Source organism: Alligator mississippiensis, chromosome 2 (genome assembly GCF_030867095.1).
Source record: "Alligator mississippiensis isolate rAllMis1 chromosome 2, rAllMis1, whole genome shotgun sequence".
Classification (NCBI taxonomy): domain Eukaryota; kingdom Metazoa; phylum Chordata; order Crocodylia; family Alligatoridae; genus Alligator; species Alligator mississippiensis.
In genome coordinates, this window is record NC_081825.1 from 197,871,199 (window position 1) to 197,889,735 (window position 18,537).

Below are 18,537 nucleotides of genomic sequence, written 5' to 3' on the forward strand. Positions count from 1 at the left end.
CAGGCACTCCCCACCTGCTGCCCCTCGCCCCCAGTGTGTGGGGAAAGGGATGTGTCCCCAAGCAGCCCCCACAGGCTGGAGCTCTGTCAGCCTGCAAGGGAAAGCCCACGGTGCCCCACTTCCTTCTCTTTTAAAAATCCATTTTGTGAGTTAGCCCGAGCCCCTTTCAGCTCTTCTTGCGACCCGCGGGTGAAAGGGGCTGTTTCAGAGAGGCGAGGACAGCCCGCGCCCAAAGCAGCTCCCCGAGGCAGCCTGAGCGCGCAGCCCCGGCGCCCCCACGGGGCAGGCGCACGGGGTCTCCCACCCCGTAGCGTGGCAAGGCCGGGCGGGAGGGAGGGACTACAGCTCCCGTGGTGCCCCGCGGCGGAGCGGAAGGCCCCGCGGGCGGCGGGGTTTGGTCTATCCGGGGCCTTGCGCGGCTCTTCCTTTCGCGCCGGCGGGTCCATGTGCGCATCGCGCCGCGCGGCCCCGGCTCTCCCGTCTCCCGGCCCGGCCATGGACCCCAGCGCCATCATCGAGGCCCTGCGGGGCACCATGGACCCGGCCCTGCGGGAGGCCGCCGAAAGGCAGCTCGACGAGGTGAGGCGCGGCCTGGCCGGGCCTGGGCGGCGCTGGGGCGGCGGAGCGGGGCGCTCGGCCCGGGCCCGGGCGGGGCCGGAGCCGGGCCCGGGCCGGGGGGCGCCGCCTTACTGCCGGCCCGGCCCTGCCCTACCTGCGCACGTGGCCGGGGGACGCGCTGCCCTTCAGGCTGCCCCCCCGCGGGGGGGGGGGGGGCGCGCTGTCAGCGGCGCCTGCGCTCCATTGTCTGGCCCCGGCCTGGCCCGGCCCGGGATCTGCTCGGGCCTCCCGCCCCGCGCGCAACAGTTGGGCCGGGCCCTGTCCGGCCCGGCCCGCGCGGGAGGCCCCGCCGCGTGCGCAGCGCCCGCCTGGCCACGCGGTCGGGCCCGCGCCCGGCCGCGGCCCCCAGGGGGAGCGGGGCTTCCAGCGCTGCGGACCGGCAGCCGCCCCGCTCCCACGCAGCACACGAGCCTGTCGCCGCCGGCGCCGCTCGTTCCCCCCTTGTGTGAAACCCATGATCTCGCTCCCGTCCCGCTCCCCACCCCCTGCTATAAAGGAGGCTTGTCCTTCTGTCTTTGTGGGCCCACGCCCCGGCCCACTGGGCAGGTCGAAAGGTCTGGTCAGAGGGGTGGGCGCCGTCCCCCTTGCAGCACTTACCAGTGTCTGACCTTTGCTCTCTGTCTTCTTCTCCGGTTGTCCCAAGTAATCAGTGGATGTGCCCTCACTGGCCTCACTCATTAAGGAAGGCTTATAGTTCTGCTTGGTGGGCAGTGGCCCACGTTTCCCTGTGGCATGTCGAAAGGCCTGTGTCACGCAGCTCAATCAAGGGCCAGTGGGCCCTGCTCACTGTCCATGTCCCCCCTCCCCTGCTTGCCGCACTTCACATCTGACCCTTGCTCCTGTCTCTGTTGTTGTTTTAGCGATCCCAAGGAATTAGCACACACCTGCCGCCAGGTAACAGCAAGGGGGCTAACCGTTCTTGTGTGGGCACAATGCACATGTCTGTTGCACATCAAATAGGCTTGTGTCACACATGCAGAGGGAACAGGGTATGGCCAGGGTTTCCGAAATCCACTGTTCTGCTCCCACTTGCAGCCTTTGGCATTGAAGGTCTAGGGCAGCAGTTCCCAATCTCTGGTATGGGTACCACCAGTGGTACACAGACAACCTGTCAGTGGTATGCAGTAACAGATTTATTATAATTACTTTTTCTGACAAAAATTTGCTGGTGATACTTAAAGTTGTATCATTTTAAATTGGTGGTAGGCAGTCTGTCAGAGTTTGGGAAACACTGGTCTAGGAAGTTTTAATTCAGAAGCTGTATCCCCCAACTCCCTCGTTCACTGGCTACTGATGCACTTTTTTTGGAAAAATTTGTCTGGTCCCTCAAGAAGGTGATGACATAAAGGCCAAAGTGAAGTTAAGCTTGCCCCCAAGTATATAATCCTCCTTGAAACTGGTGCTCTTTAATTTGACAGGTCTAGCAGCATACTTGTTTTGCTTTGGCAGACATATGTAATATACTGCGATAACACTGGACCAGAGATACCATTGTTTGTACTGAAAACCAAGAGTGTTACTGTTCCGTAGGCAAAAAGAATAATTAGACAAAGGATATATGAAAATTGTCTTGAGTGAAAAAATATCTCTTGAAAACTTTTCCTTAAGTTAAAAAAAGAGTGCGAGAGAGTGCACTTAACAGTGAAATCAGTGGGTTCCAACCTCTATATATGTTGCCAGTGAGATCTGTTATTGTTGCTCATAACCACAGACAATAAATTAAAATTTAGGTTGATTGGAAGGACAAAATATGGTGCTGCTTGCAGCACATTACTTGTTGCCCTTGGACCACCAAACATCAGGGATCACCAGGGCTAAATGATGTATTTAAATTTGTCTAATTTAATCAACTGATTGCTTGGCTATTCTACACATTTATGGAAAAGATTTTTGAAGTATTTACAATATAATCCTTAGTTTAAATATTTTTAATTTGTACTTGAGTAAAAGTAATAGAGATTAGCTCATAAACTGACTAAAAAGGAAGGTAACATTTTGTTTTATTAATAAACATGTAGGTTAATTTGCTTCAGATTTACTCATTTGGATATTTACTACACTTTCAGTTGCAAGACATTCAGGAAACTTGCTACTCTGCAAGCATGTTCTGCTACTCTGTGTAGCATGTATACGTGCACCTTGAGCACATACTTAGACATACTCTGTTTCATGGGAAATTATGCTGACCATCAATTCTTAATTTTTTTTTTTAAGTGAAACATAATGGACTATGATACACTGTACAAAACCCCAAGACTTTTGCTGTATTTGGGTACAATAAATTCTGAATTCTTACTTTAAATGCCTGGTTACCAGCTTCTGGAGCAATGCTAATGGTAAAATACCTCTATGTATGTGTAGGCCTTGATTCTGCAAACACATGCATGTATATAACTACTCAATAGTTTCTATAACTTATCTGTTTAGCTCTTTTGAAAGTCAGTTGCATGTTTGTTTTCTGAATTAGGATCTTACATTGTCTCCTGTGCTTCTTTTGTATGGTAGGATATGCTATATTTTGAACTGATGATTTTTTTTCTTCTGATATTGGGCCTCTCTTCCTGTAAAGACTAACTTATTTCTAGCACTTGAATGATGTACTGCAAATTACCTGTGGCACACAAGCTTGTTAGTGTAATTGTTCATGATGGGCCTACCTTTTTATGTTTGCTTTGTTCAAATAGCTTGCCTGGGCTGATGAGATCTAGGCCTTTTCTGTACTTGCCTTGCTCTGCTGCCAGAAGCTCTGGTGGCAGGTAGCAGCCACTACCATCAAAATACTAAAGCGCATTCACGTCAATACATTTGTGTTAGATTCACGATTTGCCATTCATCAATATGTTGACTGCAAAAAACACATGCAGGGGTTCTCCAATTCCTGAACCCCGATGAAGGTAAGGAATTGTCTGTGTGCCTTCTGCCGGCTGCTGGACAGCGGCAGGAACCTTACTTGGCAGAGATGCTTTAACTCTGCTGGCAGAGATGAGGTATCTGTTGCTGCAGAGGAGGATTGAGTGTGAATATGCTTAGAGTTTTGCCAGCAGACCTCTAGTGTCACGTCAAATAAGCCTTATTTCAGTAGAAGACTTGCAAATTGCTCTTCCTTTTACCTACTAAGAAGAGGGGGGTGATACTTGTCCAATTAATTGATAATTGCAATGTTATGAGAACTACATGCATTCTTACCGGTCTTGACCATGTCCTTGATATATAATAACTTGTATCTTAATTCTACAACCAGCAAATTTATTACTTGAATGTGCTGTAACATAAACATTTTACACACTTTTTTTGAAACTCTGTCATTTACTGGTTAGGAAAAGGGACTGGGAATCAGAGTCCTAGATTTTCCCAGGGTTTGCTGCTGATTGTGTAATCTTAGGCAATTAATTTAACTTTACCGATGCTTCATTTCAGTTTTCTCATCAATTAAAAAAAAATTTAAAATTCACTGAATTTTTGTGCAACTTTATTAGCTAATAACTTAAAATGTTTTGAAAGCCTCATCTTGAAAAATGGAATGTAAATGCTGAATGTCTCAGCATGCTAACTTGTTGGTTTTAATCAGGGGCTTGCAACACAGACATTAAGTGCACTTTCAAATGTTGAACAGTTGCTAGTGGGATCTTCTCTGATCAGACATAAATCCTCAGTACATTTGCAAGCAGGAAATTGGACCATGCACATACAAGTTAATGAATCGCCATACAGGCAAGTTGTAGGATTTGCTGTTTCACTTTTCAACCCCTTTCCCATTTAATAAGGGATCGTAGTAGGTCAGGGATTGTCCCGATCATAATCAATGTCTGTGACACTGCTGGGGAGATGATGGGCTATGATGCCATCAATTGTTAACAGCTGCTGCTCTACCTGTGCTTCTCCCCACCTAGGATTCATAGAATTTGGTGCTTACAGCAATGGTTCTCAACCATTTTAGAGTCGTGGCACTCCTCCATAACTTTTCTGAATTTGGTAGCACCCTGGTTGAGAGCTATTGTTTTTAAAAACTCAGCTTACCTACTTTGGCTTGGTGCTGCTGCCAGGGTGAACTGTTGCATACCTCTTTGCAAGAGGGGCATTTGGAACCAGACCAGGAAGCACCTGCAGCAGGAGCAAGCACTCCTGCTTTCATTAAACCCACTCCTGCTACAGCCAGTTCTGTCTGGCTCCACATGCCCCTCCTAGAAAAAGGTGCGTGGGGCAGTTTCCCTTAGATGTGGCAGCCTTGCAAATGATCTCGAAAGGGTGTTGTGGCACCTGAACTGAGAATCACAGGCTTATAGCATGTTAACTGTTGTCTCACTCTCTGCATGAAATAAGTATAGAGTTCAGACTATTGGTTAAGAAATTCAGTATGGGCAAAGCAGAGGTAATGCTGGTGAGCAGAAAAGAAATATTTAGAACTGGCATTTTTTAACCACTTCTTAACTAGAGGCCATTTCTCCCAAGTTAGCAAGATGGACCTAACTTAATGAACTTCTCTGGAAGTTAAGGATGAAGACAGCAGAGATAGTCAAGATCTTCTCCCCTCCTGACTGGTTTGTTTGTTTTGTAAAATAAAAATCATGGATTTTTATCAATTCTCCATTCAGTCAAGGAGCTGAAAGTATTGAGCAAATATTTGTTTTTGAACATTCTGAGGATAGGGTAAGTGTAGTATTATCCCCATTTTTCAGATGGGCAATCTCCAATAATTTTAGTATAAGTAACCTTCTCATGGTTATGTAGCAAATCAGTGTTAAAGCTATAAACAGAGCATAAGAGTTGTGGCTCTTCCTAATTTTCAAACCACTAAATCATGCTTTCTCAAGTGTCTTGCTATAATAATGAGCTGTACTTCTTCTTTAGTAACTGAAATTCCCCCACTATTCAAAGCCAGAGTAGTCAGTGTGATAGTTTTCTAAAATATTTTACCTTTTTTTTGCCTTTCTTCCATAACTGCGATTCATATTCTCTCTCTCTCTTTCTCTCTTTTTGTGTAAGGGGAGGAAGAACAGAGTTTAGGTTGTGGAAGAATAGATTATTTGAAGTTCATGGTGCATGGCCCCAGGGAAGATACTTGCCTGAAATCACTCAGGGGCTGTAAGGGACCACAAAAGCTGTGTCTTAACTGAGGAAAAAATAGCATTTTTAAATTGAGTTGATCCTAATAAGAAGGCAGTGTGTAGTTTTCACATGACTAAGTGAAGAATGTGCCATATTTTTCCTTGGGTGAAGATGACAAAGCCAAACAGCTTTCTGAATTTGCAGGTGACCTTTTTTAGTGTAGTGAACCTTTAATGAGTTAGCAAAGCAATAGCTGGCTTGGCAAGATTGGATGTGCATGTATGCTTCAGTAATTTTGCATATCTTATACTTTTTACATATATAATAAGCAGTAACTTTACTAGAGGCTAATAGAGCCACCTTGTAAAAAGTTGAAATCGGAAGGCACTAACATCTTAATGGCCACCTGAATTCTTAAAGAACTGAAAGTAAGTTAGAGTATTTTGCTGCCTCAGCATAGCTTTACAGAATCTGATCCTAGCTTTTGAAAAATGCTGTTGCATCTCATTATAGTAGTTACATTATCAGCATGCTTTTGGAGGGACAGTACATGAAAGAACACAGAAAATACTAAAAAGGAAGGGAAAAGTTAGAAGCTGCCTTTTTCTGGCCTGCTATACAAATCATTCAACTGATCTTCATTTAATTTGTATGTTACAATAATATAAAATAAATATTTTTTTCTAGTAGCTGGCTTTTTCTAGTAGCAGTCCAGAAATATAGTAAACATTTTATGTTTAAAAATATTCCTTTAATATTCTTTGTACCAATTCTAAAAATTGTCATAGGTAGTATAGCTGATACGACAACTTAATATCTTTGTGGCTCAAACCTGGTCCACATTACTGGAACTACAAAACTTGTCCCCCAAAAATATGAACACATGCACACTTTAAAGGTGGTCTTTGGCAGCAAAACACCTTCTTTATGCTGTCAGAGTAACACCATTTCTTAGTGAAGAAGGCTGCTTCTGCTGACCAGCAGCAGGTGCGTTGTAGGCATACCCCTGCCTTCTGCCAGGTGCTCTGATCCCTTCAGTGACTAGAGCCTTCCCGGAGTGGACTTCATACTGCCAGTACAGCTGATGAGGTGGAGCAGCGAAGATCTAGCTGATCCAGCAGAGGTTGTCTGACTGTGCACATGCTGTGGTAGCTTCCACGTCATTGCTGCTGTCTGCTCACAAGAGCCCCACAGTACTGTATAGGCAAGATCTCAGAACAAGGAAGCACACAATGTCTGTGTAGCCAAAATTAAATCAAGTGCTCAGACTTTATCGCTTAGTAGATATAGTTTGTGTAAAATCCTCTGGTATTAAAACTGAGCATAAGTGACCTTAATGGATGCAGTTATGTGAGAAAATAATGCCTTTGTGTCTGTACTAATTGCTTCTCTGTGGCTCCATATGTTGTCATTTGCTCTGTATGTTAATTTCAGATTGAATTTTATATTTGATATTATGGAGCAGATGTGACAGCTTTCTGGTAATAAAAATGTGTTTGTATGAATTGGGCAAGCATGTCCTGAGTAAATGACTTTTTTTATAAAAAGTTGCAGTGGATATGCATGGAGGCTTGTATTCTGGAAGCTCATTTTGGAAAGCTGATTGATGTTAACAGACAGTGCTGTAACATTTGTGGTCTGATAGAAAACATTCCCCAGCTAGTAAGGCAGCATAGCAAAGATTGCTTTTAGGAAATGTCCCTGAATTCTTGGCTCTTTGACAACAGAAAAGTCATATCAGTGACACAGCATGCATGGTGGGGGGGGGGAAGGGAACAGAGATGGTCACTTCGCTATTACACATTAATTGCTAGAGTATGCGATAGGAAAGAATAGGCTTCCAATATGGAGAGCCTGTTGCAATTAAATGTCACTAAAATTCTGGTATTTTCATGTACAGACAGTTAATGCTTGTTTTTCTTTTCTTTTTTCTTAACAAGCAAGATTAGACTAAGACAATATTTTCTACCTTTTACTGATGCTAAAGCTTTTAAGACTTAAGAACTACTTCTCTTTGCTGCAGAATTTAGAACATATGATGGAAATACTTGTGTGAGCTTGATCTTCATGCCTTTCTTTGGGAGGTATAGTAGTGCTGCCTAGGGAAGCCTGTAGGATATTTCATTTATACCACACCAGTTAATCCATGGTATTTCTGAAGGTGACATAAGTAGAAATTTACACCAGCAAAATCTTCTGAATTCAGTTATCATAAGAAGGAATAAGCATGTGTATGATCAAGCTCTTGCTGTTTAAATTGGAAATATTCTAAAAGTAAGTTTTGAAATAATGAGGGAAGAAAGTTGGGCATCAGCACACCTGAATTCTCAGCTTACATTTTTATGTTTCCTGGTATCCCAACTCATCCTGTTCATTCAAAACAAAAGCAAAGCACAAGCTAACAAGTGCATAAAATAAGTCTGAAACATGGAGCTTTATTTAGCCCTGGTGTCAGTGAACAGGAACGGTAGCTGGGAGGCAGCCATCTTTAGAGACTGAAAATGTGGCAGGAGTTAGAAGTGGCTGAAGCAGATGCATGTGCAAAAACTTTTGTCATAGTCACCATAACTACCTTTAGGAGATGGTTCTAATCTTAGTATATAGTATGCAAGTCCAGATATTTGTAAAAAACACTGAAATACTTGGGTTCAGAAAGGCAAGCTATTGGAACACATTTGTTTGGCTTCGCTGGTTTTGTCAGACACTTAGGCCACTGACAGATGTTAAAAAGGAGGCACGATGGGATCTGATGTGTGATCCCAACGGTGTGCTTTCTGCCACGTCACACATGCATGGCATGAAGCACAATAATGGGATTGGGCATCAGATCCTATCATGCCATACTGCTGCTGCTGTAGGGGGTAGCCCAGGAACATGATCCCAGGCTTTTCCTGCACCAGTAATCTTTGTTCCCATGGCTGGGAGCTCCTGGCCACAGCAGTGCACAATGTGCTGCCTCAGCTGGTAGTCCTGATCAGCTGACCTGTACTCTTAGCCTCTGGAGCATGTGAGTTTGCTTCAGAGACTGGGAGTATTGGCCACACAACCAATTTAAAGGCATGAGAGGAACCGGCCACAAAGTTGTTATACTTCTTGTGTAATCATTTTGCCACTTATTCCTGGTTTTATCATGCTCTTAATTGAATGAATGTGTGGCCAGGTCACTACTTAAGATGGTGGTTCCCAACCTTGGGGTTACAACCCCATTTGGCGTTGTAAAGATAAAAAATGGGGTTGCAAAGACACTCAGTGGTGTTGACTGATTGTGATGAAAACCACGGGAAAAAAAAGGAAATGGCGGGTTTCCCATGCAGGTTGGTGGCGTTCCAGCCAACAAGGGGCTGCTTGGGGCTGGGGGGGGGGAGCAGGAGGAGGGTGATCAGGCAAGGGGGTCTATGTGCATGTGCATGCTCACATGTGCATGTGGCAACCAGGCAGCATGGAGAGCAGCTCCTGCAGCTCCCTCCAGGTAAGCCTGTGGCAGGGAGGGGGCAGATTGAAGCCCCCACGGTGAAGTAGGGAGTGGGACAGGGCTGGGGCTGGGGGCACTGCCCAACTGGGCCACTGCATGGGGCCCGGGGCTGGGGCAGGAATGTGGGCCCTGGCTGGGGGACAGCAGGATGGAGATGCAGGCAGCTCATCCAGGGGGGCAGTGGGAGGGGCTAGCTCCCTGCTGCTGCGTGCATGCCTTGGGGGAGAGGCATGGTGGGGCATGTGCCCCCCAGATTTGTGCATGGGGCGGGGGCAGATTCAGGCAGGTCCTGGTGTAGGAAGGAAGAGTGGGGTGGGAAGCTTGGGGATGTTACCAGGAGCCCCACGCTGGCTGTGCCACCATGGCGAGGCACCCCCTGCCAGCCTAGAAGCAGCGGGGGGCACAAATATATGCTGCTGCCATTGCTGCCAGGCCGGCAGGGGGCACCTCACCATGGCAGCACAGCTGGCATGGGGTTCCCAGTGGTGGCACTGAGCCTTCCTGCCCCACTCTGCCCTCTCGTGTCAGTTCTTGCTCACGGGGCTGTGAGGCCCTGGAGAAAAGGCAGCAAGGAGGGGAGCCCTAAGCTTATGGCAGGCAGCCTGCATCTGCGGCTTCCCTGTCATAGGCTCCGTTCTGGCTGTGCTGCCCATGGAGGGAGTGGCCATTGATCTTGTCTATATCATTTTGGGGTCAGAAAGTTTCCAGTGTTTCCATTTTGGGGTTTTGCTGAGGAAAAGGTTGGGAAGCACCAACTTAAGATGTGCTTAACCAGTTAATCACACCTTAAGTGTATGTAATGTGTGTCAGGGACCTCAGGGTGAAAACCTGGCTACATTAGTAAGGTGCAGAACTCATGTGCATTTCGGTAGGGCCAGAACTTCATCCATTTATATTCTCAGGGTTGGTTAAAGTAATTGGAAAGACTTCAGCAGGTTGGATCAAGATCTTGTTTGAACACTTTCTTAAATAGTAAGGCAACATGAAAGGGAACAGTGTGGATGACTACTGTTAAGGCTGAAGTTTCATTGTACTTGAAAAGGAGCAGGTATACCAATGATTCTCAACCATTTTAGCCTCAAGGCACCCTTCTATAACTTTCCTGAATTCTGCAGCATCCTGGTTGAGAACCACTATTGTACTGTTTTAGTGTCCTATTTTATCAGATAAACCAGTAGCAATGGCAGTGTGGCAGCATGGAGAGAAGTCCAGAGAACAGCAGTTCTCAACTAACTGGCTGTTTCTCCAGGCTGCCACAGATACTTCCCAGTCTGGCACAGCATGCACCTCCTGGAAATGCAGATGTGTGTGGCAGTTTCAGCTGGTGGTGGCAGTGGTGGTGCTGTGACACCTCAGTTGGGAACCACTGATATATATTGGAAAATTAGCAGTGGTTCTTGGCACTTCATGTTGGCCCTCATTCCGGAAACCTCCCATCCACAAGGCAGTATAGGAAGTCCAGCACTGTTATGAGACAACTGCAGACTCATGGTATTTTATATAAAATGGGTAACTACATGATTGTTTTTTGTATATGACTTTAGTACCCATGAAGTACATGGGTTAGGAGAATAGGCTCTCCATGAAAGGTGTAAGCTAATCCTAGTGTATGACAATGCAAGCTACTTTCATAATGAGCCTTGCTTCTGAAGTGAGCATCTACAAGCGACAGCATAGCTCAGTGTCCTTGACCAGTTTTCCACCTGGTATTTGAGATGGTCAGGTCTCATATACAAAACTTCAAAAAAAAGTGTTTTTTGATATTAGTGCTTTTTCCCTAACTTTTATAGTAATCATTAAAAGCATGTCATGAAAAATGCACTCTGGCAGAATTAGTACATTTTGTTGCTACAGTCTCAGTCACTTTTTATATAACTTGCAGGTTAAACAAGGGCCCAGTTTGACATATGTAATCATATAGCCTGGGGTCAGTAAACTTTTATCACAGCAGGCCACCCTTTGCAACCTGTCCCCTGCCATGCTTTGCAGGTCTGCTCCTTGGAGCACCTGGCTGCTTGTGCTTATCCTTGCCATTGATCCCCATCTCCTGTGTGGCAAGAATAAACATGCATGGTGGAACACTAGCCCTTGCAGCAGAGGAGAGCGCAGTGGAGGGGATGGGTGCTATGGCACAGCTCTGTGCCACTGATTTCCCCCTGTGCTGGGTTGGACCTCTGCAGGTTGAATGTGGTCCACAGGTTGCCAACTCCCAATGCAGCCATTTTTTTTAAGCGTAGGAATTGTACCATTGATTCAGATTGGGTGTCTGGCTGAATTTGGGGTAATACATGGTTTATTGTCATTAAAAACACACTGCAAAATAAATATTTTAGTCTTTTTCTTTTCCAGAAGTTCAATTAATAGAGCAGCAGGTCAAAGTGGGTACAGACATGTATGTCAAGGGATTTGCAAAAATCTAGAACTCTTGATTCAGAAATTATTCCTTTTATTAGATCAACTAGAAAATCACAAAACAAAATTATTTTTATGCAAGCTTTTGGGCTCAAAGGCTTTTCATCAGGCTCTGGGAAAATTAAAGATGGTAAAAAGCCCCATAGGTAGGAAATAAACTTAATTTTTGCACAGAGGGAGCTGGAGTTGGAAAAGCTGTCCTTCTGGGTCTATGAGAGTGTCTCTGAGTGTCTCAGAGAGTGACAGACATTCTCATGGACCCAGAGAGACAGCTTTTCCATCTCCAGCTCCCTCTGTGCAAAAATGAAGTTTATTTCTTACCTATGGGGCCTGATGAAGTGCCTTTGAGCACAAAAGCTTGCAGAAAAAGATTTTTTTTGAGAGTTCCTAGTTGGTCTAATAAAAGGTATCATTTCTGAACCAAAAGTTTTAGATGTTTGCATTTCTTTTTGTCTTAGACAAACACGGCTACCAAATATATCCCTAAACAGGGATGTATATATATTTTTTAAGTTGCCACTTACACTAGAGTTTCAAATAAACATATGTAGCCTTGATGAAAATCTTTCTAACTTCTAGACACTTTAAGAAGCAGGGGGTCACAGACCCTGAAGCATCATAATATCTTATTACTCCCAATCCCCCAGTGCATACTGTTTAAATGAACATTTGAGCTTCATGCAGTGGGGACATTGTTTCTGTGAACTTTCAATGGTTTGTAGGTTTTCAGACACCCAATGCTTTAGAATATTCATAACTATGACTATACTGTTGTTTATAATGAAGACTTTTCAAATCTAAAACCACCAAACATTTAACAGGTAAATAATTGAATAGAGATGGCAAGTTAGTTGTGTATAGATCTAACCCTCAAATTAATAAGCTTTTGGAATGGATACGATGATATTTTAAATGAATTTGTATTTAGAACAATTAGATGTTTTTTTTCCATAAAACTTATGTCCAGAGAGAAGGTCCTAACTGGGTAGCCTAATGTGATATAAATGCTTATAAGCAGTGTTTGTGTTACTGTTAATACTTGATTGCTTATAGCAGTGGGGGCCAGCTGTTTTTTGGCAGGTGTGCTACAGATTAGCCTTCCACCCTCCCTGAGTGCAACTGATTTCTTTTCTTTACCTCATCTGATGCTCTGCTTTCTGATCTCTGCCCTGTCTGGTGCTGTGCTGCCTGTTTCCCCTCCAGTTTGCTGTGTGCCATACGTACAGGCTCCCCATCCTTGGTGTTACAACAAGCATGTGATCCTATACTTTTATTAGAAGATGATTTTCCTGATGACTTTTCTTGTCAGGTACTAGTTTTAGTTTGGTAGCTGAGATGTATTTTCATTTTTGTAATAGCTTTGCTAATGTAGTTTTGGTGGAATTGGAGATGTTTACTTTGCTTTGCCTAGGAAATAACCAAGTAGCAGATGAGTAGGTAACGTTTTCCCATAATATTCAAGTGTTAGATTGTTTGTTCCCGTATGGTTACCTTTGATGTGAGTGCGCCAGAAAGGATGACAAAACACAGTATTGGCCAATTATGCAAAGGCAAGAAAGAAAACAATGCATGTGAGTAAAGGACATAATTGAAGAGGAAATTAGATTTTCAAATTCAGTAGACTTTTATCATTTTAAGACTTGAAATTTGCTTCCTTTAGGAAACTTTTTATTTAGGGGTTGGGTTTTTTTTGTTATTTCTTTTCATACTTAGTTCTTGAAGAGTATAGAGCACTATAAAGGTTTTAAATTTAGTCAGTAGTATTGAAAATAAAATAAGAGCTTGTTTTCAGGATAACATCTCTTGGTGTAAGGAGATTTCATATCTTTCTAAATCAGTGTTGCTGATATTGCGCAAGATTGTTATCTATGTGAAAACTAGAATAGTTTATTTTGCCATTGGACAGTTATCAAGACTGCAGTTCTTTGAAACTATAGCCGATTGTCTTCAGAAGACCATACTTATCAATAGTGAAGTACAAGTGAATTAATTATCAGTCAGTTTTGCCAAAATTTGGGTACGTTTTTGAGAACAGTTACAGTCTTGCTCAGATTATGTCATTGTGAATATGGCTTGATTGCTCGGGCTTGTCTCAATTTAAGAAGTGATTTGGCATCCAGTGGGCGCATCTACACGAGATGCTAACTGCACAGTAGCCTGATAATGCTGCACAGTAGTGTGTTGGGCAGAAACCATGCTAATGCACTACTGCACTGTAAGTATTAGGTTACTGTGCAGTAAGCGTCACTAAAAGCCTGTGTGCTGGCACTACTGTGCAGTAACTATGGTGCATTAATAAACATGTAGATGCACCCACTGTCCCCAAAAGATAGTGAAAGAGTAAATCTGGGCTTATTGGGAAATGGTTCCATGTTTGAAATTAATAGCAAAATGCAATTTGATCAACTGCACTACTTACATGTAAAGAAGGAAATAGTCTTGTTTTTCTTAGCGTGTAATTTAAATTACATTAATCAGCTTTTTGTAGAAAACAGCTAACTTATCAGTTTCTTTTTGTTGGGCAATTATACTCACATACTTGTGCAGTAATAGGCTAGCGCCTTACTGTTTTCTTTTTGAGCTGTCTACTTGCATATGTTGAATGTTCATATAGAGTTCTTAATTTGATACATTTGTTTTAAAATTATTGTATGCCAACAGATTAATGTAAATATAGGTCTGGAAGTTAGCAATGGCGCCCCCCCCCATCCCCTTTTATTTTCAACTTAACCATGTATGCAAAGTCTGAGGTCATGACTTGTAGCTGAGCATGGAATAACAAATATTACTGAAAAAATTGGAATACTATGGTTACTAGAAAATAAGCAGTGCCCAACATCTTTAAATGTGAAAAGCCACAAATGGCTTAGGTTAATATCTCCATTCCATAAATTTCATACCTGAATGTCTGCTTATATAATTGCTGTGCTGTAATATAATTGTCTTAAATTTTTTCTATAGTTAAAAAAGTAAATCTGGTTACAGAAATCTGTTTCAGATGCAAGAGCACTAGGGCAAGCAAAATTCTAGTTTCTTCAATGAAAGTTTTTCCCCACTCCATTCTCTCCCCCTCCATATAGTCTTTTAAATCAACCTTAAGGGGTTTGAATGCTTTCTTTTGTTAGCTGAGTATTTCAACATAGTTTGAATAGCTGGTGTCATATCAATTCCATCATATATGGTCCTCATAAATAATTTTGAAAATATTGTAACCTACTAGAGTATATGGAAGTTAGAGTGTACGGAAGTTAAAGTTTTACTTGTAACCCATAATTGAATGATTTTAATATTTTCTTTTTCTTGACACTTGACTCCTGTTTTTCGTATTTTGCTTGCAGGCTCATAAGTCGGTGAACTTTGTTTCAACTCTGCTTCAGATTACTATGTCAGAGCAGTTGGATTTGCCAGTGAGACAGGCAGGCAAGTTTTGAATCTTTCTTTTTTTCCCCACCATTTTGACTAAGTATATGTTCTATATGCTATGTACAGAAAATTGCAACATTAAGTGTTCTTTTAACAAAGTCAAGCACTCAAGCTAGAAATGCCAGATGTAAGACCTGGTCTTACACACTGAATTGTGAGGATAAAAAGATGTCCAGTTTGGTGTAAAGATGTCCAGTACAGACACGTCTGTGCTTTCAGTGGCTGGTGTTTTCTCAGGATGTAGTTTGTGCTTTACTGGAACAGCTGCTCCTAGGAGTTGCTGAAAGCATAGGTGTGTAGGCTGCTTTGTTGCCAAAAGTTCTGGTAGAGCCAGGTAAGTATAGAAAAGGCCATATTGAGTCTTCCAACTAGTAGCTTATTCTGCTTGGAAGCATGACACAGGCTCAGTTTTTTGTTGGGAAGGATTGCTTGGGAAGAATGTTGTACTTCAGTGGGAAAGGCTATAAACTTGTCATATTAAAAAAAGTGTTAGGAAAAGGATAAATTTTGCTGTTGGCTTCAAAAGAAAAAGTTTGGTCTTATTGTGAGTCCAGAAATAAGAAACAGTCTATAGAGGTTCTTCGTTCTGTTGAAGTTAACAGCTTTCTTTTACTTTTGTCAAATTAATTTTGTTGGAACTAATTATCCTGCCAACCCTTGCGGTTTTCTGAGAGAGCCTGGTACATATCCTAAAGTAATTTAGTTTTCTTTGTGGGGTGACCAGAATAGCCTATGGGTACAGAAAATGAGTAAAAGGACAGTAGAAGAAATAATTGTAATTCAAATTCAGTTCTAGCAAGCTGATCTAGGCAGGCAGACTGTATTTGTGCATATCTACTAGCAGAATTAGGGTGTATGTCATCATTGCAATACAGAGAGCTCTTTTAAAGGCATATGCCCTAAGGGTTCTTTATCATAGTGGAAATGAGTTAAACATTTGCAAACATGAAGCAGGGAACTGTACTAGAGGAAGCGATCCTGGATTTCCTTTTCACTTGTAAAGCACTGTAATCTAGATTCTGCCACGTAAGCAATTTGAATTCGACTGTCAAAGAGCAGAAGCATGCATTTGTGTCAGGAGCATAATGTCTGCTATGAAGAGTTGTAACCTAAATTATTTGTATGGAGTAACTATTGTCTAACTCACTTGAATGTAAAGCAGACTCAAATCAAACAATTGCAGTATAAAGCTACCAGATTTTTTTTTTAAATATAAAAAATATTTGCCTTACAGAGAGGTGATGTTAAGCAGTATTTTTAGAAACAAAAATAATTTCAAAATACTTATAAACGGAGCTACTTTAGAATTGTTTTAAAAAAATCTATCATTCTTATGTAAAAGCAGTGGTAGAAATAGTAGTACTCTGGTGCTCAAAAACATTCTGTCTGAAAAATAATCAGGTGTTGAAAAGCAGATTTCAGAATTATTACAGGTGCTCCATCTGATAATTGGAGGGGAAAATGCCATTTTGCATATGCTGTAGGTCAGCTTTCTTCCTAGATAAGTGTGTCCATGCAGTTAGTAACCAAATAATAAAGGAATACATAGGTAGCAGCATGAAGATTCGATCTGTGCATACTTTGTATTGATATCGAGTTGTCTCCTCCTCCTTTTATTTGACAGGTGTTATTTACTTGAAGAATATGATAACCCAGTATTGGCCTGATCGTGAAACTACACCAGGGGAAATTCCACCTTATTCCATCCCAGAAGAAGACAGGCATTGTATTCGTGAAAATATTGTAGAAGTCATTATTCACTCTCCTGAGCTAATTAGGTATACCGTTTTAATCTGCCCCTGGTTCTGTCATGGTTTTAGGCTATTCTCTTGCAGTTAAGAGCATCTGCATATTAAACCTCTTTGTGACACAGTATGTTTTTGTACTGGAGAACACAGAATTGATGTAGTTAAAAGAAAAATTGTATCTGGTACAACATAGATGGAATTTACAGGTACAGCACCCTTCATATTGATGGGAGATTGGATCTATAAAAGTTTTTCTCTTTACACTATTTCAGAAGATAGTAAATGCTAAGCATGTGTAAAGTGGAGGAAGCCCAAATAAAGGGCTGACTCCTCTGTACATAAAGAAGACTTCCAAATTTATATAGAAACTTAAGTTTAGCCAAAATTAGTTTTTCTGTTATCATAGAATACTGTTAAAATAATGAAAGTAGGTATTTGTTTAACTGTATGCATCTTTGACTTCCAGAGTACAGCTTACTACTTGCATTCACCATATTATCAAGCATGATTATCCAAACCGCTGGACTGCAATTGTGGAGAAAATTGGTTTTTATCTTCAGTCTGAAAATAGTGCTTGTTGGCTTGGAATTCTCCTCTGTCTTTATCAACTTGTGAAGAACTATGAGTAAGGGTTGTGTTTTGGTTTTTTTTCCCTCCCCTTCCAACAAAAAACCTTGAAAATATGTTTGTAGCAATACGTTTTGTGATCTGTATGTCTAAGTGGATTTGGAGTAGATACAAATGTAAAAAGTATTGAATTGTGCAGAGCATTGAATACTAGTAAATATAAGGTTTTGAATTAAGTAACTGATCTTCATAACTTACCATTTGGGATGTAGTAGTTCATGTCCCATCTTCACTAAGTTGCTGCTCCTAAAAACTAGAAAAGTTGTCTTCATTAATGTATTTAAGATCCAAAAACTAGGTCTTCTTTTTAAGATTTAATTTTCATATATGAAATCTGCATCAAAACCAGGGTTAGAATGCTCTTCTCCTTTATCCAGTGCCTTTTACATAGGATAACCTTTCCTGCCATATGTCTCCTGAGATTGCCATGAGGAATGAAGGCTTGGTGGTACTGGGATCATGTTTAGCTCCATTGGCATGTAGGAGGCTCATTTGGGGCTGGAGTATGCTTAGTGTAGTTTTTATCCAGGACATTTAGTGGGGCTCAAACATGCTATACGCAATGCAGCTTTGAGATTTTTTTAAGGTTTTTTTTTTGGTGAACGTCCTTAACAAACATTCCCAAACATACGGAAATAACAAGTTTCCGAGGCTTATAATTGAGCTAAATCTTGATAGACTTTCATGAATCCAGCAAACTTCCCTGACAGTAGACTATTATTCTTGCCAAACATCTTGCTTTACATCATGGATGTACTAGGATTAATTAAAAAAGCGGGGGGAGAAAGATATGAGTATTTTTGGAACATTGCTAAAAACAACCTGCTTCATCCTCTGGAACAGCTGAACTATTTGATTATAACTTGAAGAGAAAATTAGCATGAGACAGAGACCTGGAATGGAAAGGAACGTGTGCATGGGAAATGAAGGCTGTTCATTTTATGTAAATAGGAATGTACTGGGCTTAGGCTGCAGTGGAAATGTCTGTTCCTTTTCCTGTTCTTGGTTAGCCCTACCCCTCTTCTCAATTGAGACCATGCACGTGGTCAGCATCTGAGATGAGAAAGCATGTATGTGGCAGAGGAGACTTGTAAGTTTGGAGTTTGGATATTATGGAAACATAAAGGAACCCAAAAACGTAAAGAAATATGGTACCGTTTCAGAAGAGAACGTTTAAATTGTTTCTTCTGT

General features: G+C 42.2%; 1 protein-coding gene across 1 annotated transcript in view; it reads left to right on the top strand.

The window, feature by feature from the left end:
• Positions 1-495: 495 nt before the first annotated feature.
• IPO7 (importin 7) overlaps positions 496-18,537 on the top strand; it is a 55,584-nt gene continuing 37,542 nt past the window's right edge. The window contains exons 1-4 of the mRNA XM_006277494.4: positions 496-579; positions 14,887-14,968; positions 16,596-16,749; positions 17,186-17,344. Of these exons, the coding sequence (XP_006277556.3) occupies positions 496-579; positions 14,887-14,968; positions 16,596-16,749; positions 17,186-17,344 (479 nt within the window). The remainder of the gene's footprint in view (positions 580-14,886; positions 14,969-16,595; positions 16,750-17,185; positions 17,345-18,537) is intronic.